At 36.9% G+C, this 9,075-nt stretch overlaps 1 protein-coding gene across 1 annotated transcript; it reads right to left on the bottom strand.

Annotated features, from left to right (window-relative positions):
* Window positions 1-666: 666 nt before the first annotated feature.
* On the bottom strand, window positions 667-7,539 carry LOC111870575 (ankyrin repeat and BTB/POZ domain-containing protein 1-like). Its single transcript, XM_023862971.2, has 4 exons — window positions 7,264-7,539; window positions 6,982-7,044; window positions 6,634-6,834; window positions 667-889 (listed from the first exon to the last, which is right to left on the bottom strand). Exons 1-4 carry the CDS (start codon window positions 7,317-7,319, stop codon window positions 682-684), a joined length of 528 nt encoding a protein of 175 aa, XP_023718739.2. The 5' UTR covers window positions 7,320-7,539; the 3' UTR covers window positions 667-681.
* Window positions 7,540-9,075: the final 1,536 nt, after the last annotated feature.

Here is a 9,075-nt window from a genome sequence, read left to right as displayed (position 1 = left end):
CCCAAATATTCCATTTTAACAGAAGAGGCACAAGGACACAAGCCATATTAGTTCTAGATTTGAAATATTTGACATGAACAAGATTTTAATTTATGTAAATGTAAATTACTATTATATATAAACTTCTAAGTATATATTACAAATTTTGTAATAGTAGCTCCTGAACATGTTGATCTTATGCCTTCTGAAGATGGTCAGCTGACAGAACACTTAAAACTAATAACTATCTACAAATTGAATCCTACTCACTGGTGCTAACAATTACTCTATAATTTACAATATTGTACTTTCCATAAAAACAATTTTGATGGAACAATAAAAATCACAGTAGCTGTAATACTACACAATTCAAGGACTATGAGATGGGCAGGGCATGTAGAGTGCATTGAACAAAAGTGTACACAGAGCTTTGGTAAGAAAATGTGAAGGAGACTACTAGAAAACCTTGACATAGACAGAAGGATAAACACAGTAACGAACCTTTGCATTCCATAAAACACTGGGAATTTCTTGGGTGGTTAAGCAATTGGTGGCTTCTCAAGAGAGACTCAGCTCCATGAAGTTGGTAATACTACATAACATCAATATGTCATAAAATTTCCCAAATAAAACATCTACTTAACATGGTCCCAGGTAAAAAGCAATTTGCAATGCAGCTGTATGAAAGAGAAAGATTCTGCATTAGAAATTCTTTAGGTTAAGAAACAGCAACTTTTCGGCACACCTTACCAGATTATTTCTAATACTGATGACATGTCTGTTCTTCCACTTCGTTTCAAATTTCTTACAAAAATAGACACATCTTGCTGCCAACACACATCTGTGAACGTGGAAAGTGCTGCCATGCACTACAAATGTCACATCGCTCAGCTCTCCAGTCTCCAGAAGTCTGAAATTATTCATATGTTCCTTGGTTAGTTTACATTTACATTTATTTTCACTTCATAGACCCAATCACTTCCCCATAGGGCTGGATATAAAACATGTCACACATTACAAATTCATGATGACTACACATCATACGTCCTTGGTCCAATAAAGATAATCAGGCCTCACACAGACAGCACAAGTTGTCAAGACAACACACATAGGCCGTGGAGAAACCACTGTCACATTCGACCCTGAACAAAATCCCTCATATTTCCAACTATGATAACTCTATGCTGCATAATTGCACACCTTCCCATTCCACACATATTGGCTAGCCATATCATCAATACAGTTTCACTGTAACATATTAAAATTCATAACAAACACAGGCACCATACATACTGCCACACTTACAGCGAGCAAGTCTCAACAATGTATATTACGAGCACACAGACCATTTATCAACTCTTAAAATTTGAGCCCCTTGCATGCTCCACAAATTCGTCAGTAGAGTAAAATGAGTTACTTTGCAAATAATTTCATAAAACAAACCTGAATTGATTTTTATAATTTTTTAAAGCTGATATATTTTATGGCGAAGTGTTAAATAGCTTGATGCCTGAATAATACACCCCTCTCTGATAGGATGATAAATGTGTTGAAGGTACGTGAAAGTGGTCATTCCTCCTGGTACCAATCACATATACAGAGTTACTGGTCTGAAACTTATCCATAGTATTAACAACAAATGTCATCAATGAGAGCAAATGTACACGTGGGATTGGTAGTAAGCCAAGCTTCTTAAATAGGCCTCTGCATGTATGAGTTGGGCCCACTCCCATCATTATTATCATTGTGTATAACAAAGACCTTATGACTGTCTGATGTATTTCCCCAATATATTAAGCCATCACGACAAGGATCGTAACAGATCCAGCAGCATCAGAGGACGCAGAAGAACAGTGAGACCTCCAAAAAAAGTGAAAGTGCAACCAATATAATATGAAGGGGGACCCAAAAATAACCGGAACCGACCTGTTGCGCGTGCATGCTTTGTAGTTACGAGTTGTGCTGCTAGGTGGTGTTAGCTGGGGGTCTCCGCGACTGTTAGTGAGTGTTGTGTAGTCAGTAAAATTGACTCTAATATTGATAAAACTGATGAACTGATTTGTATGTTAATTAGTCATGACTTAAGCCCACATGTAATTTGTATAAGTGAAAATTACTTAACTGAGCAGAAATCTTTATTCTCAAACCAGAAAATTATTGTTTAACCTCCCAGTTCTTACGATCATTAAGTAATGGTGGAGGTGTTTGTATATATTGTATATTGGATACGGACCGTAATCCAATTGATATAACACAATACTGCATGGAAAAGGTGATTGAGGCCTGTATAGTCTGATTAAATATTGGTAATAATTATTTTATAATACTATGTATTTACAGATCTCCTTGTGGAAATGTAGAAGAATTTATTAAGCAATTCGAACTAATACTAAAATCTGTTTACAAGCCTAAACTTGAATTAATAATATGTGGAGACTTTAATGTAAATTTTTTAGAGAATTCAACTACACCTCTTCAACTTATTTCACTATTTCAGACGTACAACCTGTTTCGGGTTGTCGAATTTCCAACTAGGATTACAACCGATACCAGTACTGCTATTGATAGTGTATTTTTGGATTACAGCAGATTAAATACTTTACAGGTGGACTCAGTAATCACTGGGCTTTCAGATCACGATGCTCAGTATTTGACTGTTAGTAATGTTGTGAACCGCCACAGGAATAAGAGTGGATTACTTAAAAGAAGAGTTATATCTGAGTCTGGCACCATAACTTTTAGTGAGATGTTGAGTAAGGAAACATGGGAAAGTGTTTTAAGTAATCCTGATGTTAACAAAAGTTTTAATCTATTTTTTAATATCTTTTTAATGATTTTTTAAACATGTTTTCCAGCGAAATTTGCCCAAAATAATGTGTACTCTAACCAGTGGATCACTAAAAGAATTAAAATTTCATGTAAGCGAAAAAAATATTTGTATTTGATGATTAGATCTACTAATTACCCAGGCTTAAAGGAGTATTACACGCGATATTGTACATTGCTGAGAAAAGTTATCAGAAGAGCTACAGCTATATATTATGAGGGAATAATAATGGCTGCATCTAATAAATCCAAGGAGTCCTGGAAAGTCATAAAGAGAGAAAATGATAGAGAATCAAAGAAAAAAACATTCATATTCAGAAATGAGATAAGGTAATGTAATAATCGATAGTAGGAATGAAGCTAAGGCATTTAACTCATATTTGTTTAGTTCAGTTAACAAATTAGTTCGTCACAGTTCTAATAATGTATGTTTTTTACCACTTTCATGTGAGTACTCTACAGATGAGATTTCTGAAATTGTAAATATTCCAATTACTGAGGCAGAAGAAGTATTAAGCACGATAAATTCATTAAAAAATAAATCTTCTTGTGGATATGATGGATTGTCAAATAAAATTATTAAATTATGTGGTGAACAGATAGCAAAACCACTTACTTATATTTATAATCTTTCTGTAAGTTTGGGCATATGTCCTGACCGATTGAAATATGCAAATATTATACCACGTTTTATGAAAGGTGATGTTACTGAAATTGCCAACTATAGACCAATATCTTTATTGACAAGCTTCTCTAAATTATTTGAAATATTAGTGTTTAGCAGGCTTAAAACAGCATTTTATAAGAAATGATATCCTGGATCCTGAACAGTATTGGCTTTCATAAGGATGTTTCTACACAAAACCGCTGTCTTTAATCTAACTGATGCTGTTCTTAAAGCATGGAACAATAAGGAGTTTGTGGTAGGTATTTTTTGTGATCCGACAAAGGCCTTTGATTGTGTCAGTCATGATCTGTTGATTCAAAAGTTGAAGATGTATAGAGTCAAAGGGCCTATTTTGAAATGGTTGGAGACTTATTTAAAAAATAGAATGCAGAGTTGTGCTGCATACTTGTAATTTGACTACTACAATCTCTGAATGGAAATCTGTAAGGTTTGGTGTTCCCCAGGGATCTGTCCTGGGACCAATGTTGTTTAATGTTTATATTAATGACTTCCCAGGGACTCTCAAGGATATAGTATGTACTATTTTGTACGTGGATGACACAATTTTAATTACCTCAAATGAGCTAAACTCTTTGAATATTAAATTAAATAGAGTTATGACTAGGGTTTCAAGCTGGTTTCGAAATAACAATCTGGTACTTAATTTCAGTAAAATTCACCTGATTAAATTTGTGACTCCTAACTCTCCAGAGTATACATTATCGGTAACATCTAACAGTTTTAGACTTAAAGATGTTGATAATGTTATTTTTTTTAGGTATGTATTTAGATTGTCAACTTACATTGAAAAAACAATCTGAAAAATTATTAAAGAAACTGAATACAGTGTGTTTTATGGTCAGGAAGATACAATCCCTTGTTAGTGAACAAGCTCTTTGAATGGTCTATTTTTCTTATTATCAGTCTCAGCTTGAATATAATATTATATTCTAGGGTTCTTCTCCATTTATGAAAAGTTTATTTGTTGTCCAAAAAAAAGGTGATTAGGGTTATGCTAAGATTAAGTCCTGGAAACTCTTGCAAAGGTTTTAAGAGGTTGGGTATTTTGACAGTTCCTAGCCTATATATCTATTCTATATTGATGTTTGTTGTTAGAAACCATAATTTTTTTCAACCCAACAATAATATTCATCATATAAACACTAGACAGTTTGGAAAGCTACATGTGTCATCAGTGAGATTATCTTCAATCCAGTGAGGCGTGTTATATTCATCTATTATGGTTTATAACAATCTTCCTCAAAATATACAAAAGATGAGTGATAATGTGAACATTTTCAAACACACACTGAAAAGTTTCCTCACAACAAATGCTTTTTATTCAATAGATGAATATATTTCTGCTAAGCATGTATAACATTTAATAACTACAGAGTGCGGCGCAGAACCTTCCTTTTTATGAAGGCGAATAAAAGAAAATTTATTGCTGATAGGCAAAATTTTTGTTTAGCTAATGAAAGAACATACTTTAAAGTGTTAAATCATGTAGTTTTAAAAAAATATCTTGAAGGTGGTGGCCACCATTCTCTATGCACTGATGTAACCATTTTCTAAAGTTCCCCTCTGCACGTTCCAACATGTGCACTGGAATTTGGGCTACTTCCTGCCGAATAACATCCTTCAGGTGAAGCAGGTTTGTGGGGCGATGTTTAAAAACCTCTGCCTTGAGGTATCCCCATAAAAAAAATCACAGGGCATTAGATCAGGTGAGTGCGCTGCCCCTGGGATGTCACCTCGAAGCGAGATGAGCCATCCAGGGAACTTTGCCCTCAAAACTGTCATCGAAGCTCGGGCTGTGTGGGCCGTGGAACCATCCTGTTGGAACCAGACATTTCCTAGATGCATTTCTTCAAGAGCTGGTTCGAAAAAGTTTTTAATCATGTCCACATAACGCTGTGAATTGACAGTAACTGCATGATTGTCTTCTTCAAAAAAATAAGGGCCAATAACTCCAACTCTCAACAACGCACACCATACTGTCACCTTATCACTGTGAAGTGGCCTCTCATGGAGCTCTCTGGGATTGTTTCCACTCGAATAGCACATATTCTGCTTGCTGACATATCTGGATATGTGCAAATGTGCCTCACTAAAGAAAACAAGTGCGTCAGGGGGTAAAGTTTCCAATAATGTTTCACACGCCATTATTCAGTTCTGGAAATCATGTGGTATCAATTCTTGCACAACAACCATCTTATAGGGATGGAAATGAAGATGTTCATGAAGAATTTGGCGTATTGAACGACTGGAGATGTCTAGGGCGACTGCATGTTTGCGAGCGGAGCATCTGGGAGATCTCAAATTCGACTGTCGAACTGCCTCCACATTTTCTGGCATCATAACGATCCGTTGTCGTCCTGATAATTTTTTCACCACACTCCCGGTTGTCCTAAAGTTCTCTACCCACAAAACAATCGATTTCCGGTCGGGAACCGGACCTCTGGGCTTAATTCCGAAGTGAGTATGGAACGCATGCTGCTCACTCATCCACTTCATGTTTCCTACTGAGGGGTATTAGACAGAAACTTCCACGACTGCTGCGTTCGCCGAGCCTATCCCCACTTTTCTGCGACCTCCCCTCCCTTCACAATGCGCCTTCACAAAAAGGAAGTTTCTGTGCCCCACCCTGTATATTCCTTGTAATTTTGTTTATGAATGACATTGTAAATTATGGTTATTTAGTGCTTTTGGTTGTGTGTGGTTGGTTGTTGTTGACACGACTGTACGTCCGCAATAAAGTCTTATTTTGACGAGTTCAACATCCGGTCCAATTCGGACAACGGATGAGTGAATTTATTAATTATGTATGTATGTATGTATCTGCAAACATAATAACAGTGGGCAATAAACATCTGGGATATGCTTGACTTGGCTCTCAACTAGAAGAGGCCCTATTTTGACTAAGCAACTGTAAAGACAAATACTTAAGTGTCCAGCCCATACCATACTCACTAAACCAACTGAATTAACACAGCTACTCAATATCAGCTACACTTCATAAATTATTTATCATTTTGGTTGAAACAAATGTCATTAGCCCAAACAAGAACTGATGGTGCCTATCAACTACATCTTCCTATTCTTCTCCTCCTAGAGTTCAACCACTGTTTATCTCTAACATCACATCTGTAATATCTCACCTCCTCAAAAATTCATCATACAAATCTCTCCGCATCGTGTGACTTGTGACAATTTTATAGTTCAACAGCATTCTTCTAATTTGATCTGTTAATGCTCCATATAAACAACGTTCACCATCAAATGTATTTGCTTCACACCTAGCTCCATTAGCCAACAGATACTGTACGATATCAATGTGGCCACACAAGCAAGCATAATACCTGAAAATGACATGAGTAGATGTTAAACACATCTCATAGTTATACAATAAAAAATTAAGGTTATGCAATAACATTTTAAGACATGCCTGCAGATAAAGTACTAATTTCAAACAACTAACCATACTTGCAACCTACTATAAAACTTACAGGGGGGTGCTATCCCATTTGTCACGGACATTGAGATTCACTTCCTTCTGTTCTACAAGGTACCTGGAAAAAATTAGAGATTTTGAACTAGAAATTCTAAGTAACAAATCATGTGAAGAGTTGAAACATTAAAAAAAAATCTTAGCCAGAACTACTTAAATGTAGTCCTGAACTCCACGCACACTTCCTGGTTTTAATATAACTTAATCAAATGTCTATTCAGCTCAAAAATTGTCACATCAAATGTCACCTTGAGACGAACAAGTTGACAATAAACCTTACTCTATTCTATTCAGATCTCCTCTCTTACAACTGTAAAACAAATCATTCGCATCCATAATAACACTACGTTCACAATAACTTTGTCTAAGTTATTTCAATTCAGCCCACCATTTACGCCACAATAAACACACTTTTCCCTTTCCTCCACCCTTCCTTTCGCTATCAAACCGATCAAACCTTCCACGACGGTTATTGGCCAGAGATCACACGAATAAACAACACACGGTTCACCGAATACACAGACGATATAGACCATATAGACAATCCCATAGTTAATCGAAGGAACATTTACCACAACGGGTCACTTTCGAGCAGGGTTTACAATTTCTTATCTTGCTTTCTTGTACTAGGCATATGCGATTCCTCCCCGCCCCGCCCCCCTAACTTTCGTATGCCAGATTCAGTGTTTCTGAGACTTCATACGTACAAGGTGCGACAATTTAATTCCCGGAATGGCCCAGTGGAAGCAAAATTTGTTTACCTGTGTAATAGTGGCTGCTGACGCTTTCGAAATACTCTCCATGTGAAGCCATGCACTTCGTTAGACGATGGTACCACTGCCTAAAACAGTCTTGAAAATCGTTTTCCGGAATATTTCACAGTAACGTTATCACGTTGCATTGGATGTTAGGAATGTCAGCAAACTTTGTTCCTTCAGGGTACTTTTTAATTTTGGAAAGAGACAAAAGTCGCAGGAGTCTAAGTCAGGTAAATTAGGTGGATGGTCAATTTTTGTACTGCATTTCTTAGCCAGGAACTCGTGAACTCTTAACGCATTATGCGCATGAGCATTGTCGTGGTGGAGAATCCATTTGTCAGACCAGAGTTCGGGTCTTTGTCTCCGAATAGATAACCGTAACCTTGTCAGCACTTCAAAATAACACTATTGATTCATCGTTTGTCCTTGAGCAATGAATTCATTATGAACTACCACCTTATGATCGAAGAAATATACAAGCATGGTCTTGAACTGGAAGCGAAGTATGCGTGCTTTTTGTGCCGAGATGAATTCTCTGTTTGCAGCTAAATGTTCGGGTGTTTTGTTTTTTGTCGTACTCTGTCCACATTTGCATCTGTCCTCTGCGTTTTTGGCTGCCCACTTCTTGGGTCATATTGCACAAGCTCTCGCCCTTCCTTGAACATCCTATGTCATTCAAAAACACTCGATTTCTTCATAGCGTATTCACCATAGGTCATTGTTAACAGGGCTAAGGTTTCACTAGTACTTTTCCCAATATTCACACAAAACTTGATGTGTATCCGCTGCTCCAGATTTGTGTCACTCATTTCTCCGCCAAAAGTATACCATGGACACGTACTATTTCCTCTGCTGCTTGGGAACGAACGGCTCATTTGGTCAGTGGCTTATATAAACGCAAGTTGGAAAGTGTCCAGAAGTGCTTGGGTACAGGAGTTTGCCTGGCTCAACACTCCAGAGACACGCTGCGGCAGCTAAGGGAATTAAATTGTCGCATCTTGTATATCTCTAATTGAAATTGGAAGGTGCTACGCATGGAAATGAATGTGGAGAAAACAAAAGTAATGAAAATTTCGAGACAACCAACCCTAGTCACAATAAAGATAGACCAAAAACAACTGGAGAATGCGAAATGTTTTAAATATTTGGGTAGCTTGTTAACAGATGATGGAAGGTGTACTAGTGAAATTAAATCCAGGATTGCCATGGCAAAAGCTGCATTTAGCAAGAAGAAGAATCTTTTTACCAGCAAATTGGACTTAAATTTGAGGAAGAAACTAGTGAAATGCTACATTTGGAGCATAGCTCTGTATGGGGCTGAAACATGGACACTT

The sequence above is a fragment of the Cryptotermes secundus genome, unplaced genomic scaffold, assembly GCF_002891405.2.
Source record: "Cryptotermes secundus unplaced genomic scaffold, Csec_1.0 scaffold244, whole genome shotgun sequence".
Lineage (NCBI taxonomy): Eukaryota > Metazoa > Arthropoda > Insecta > Blattodea > Kalotermitidae > Cryptotermes > Cryptotermes secundus.
Note: the sequence above shows the minus strand (reverse complement) of the source record. Positions and strands in the feature narration are given on the sequence as shown.

What these genes read in the sequence shown, in the direction of transcription:
- LOC111870575 (XM_023862971.2), bottom strand. Translation starts at nt 7,319, where the DNA reads ATGGATGCGAATGATTTGTTTTACAGTTGTAAGAGAGGAGATCTGAAT. An exon ending in GGAGATCTGAATAGAATAGA is followed by an intron (nt 7,045 to 7,263) that starts GTAAGGTTTATT and finishes AATTTTTTCCAG; the next exon opens with GTACCTTGTAGAACAGAAGG. An exon ending in TATGATGAATTTTTGAGGAG is followed by an intron (nt 890 to 6,633) that starts GTGAGATATTAC and finishes GAATAATTTCAG; the next exon opens with ACTTCTGGAGACTGGAGAGC.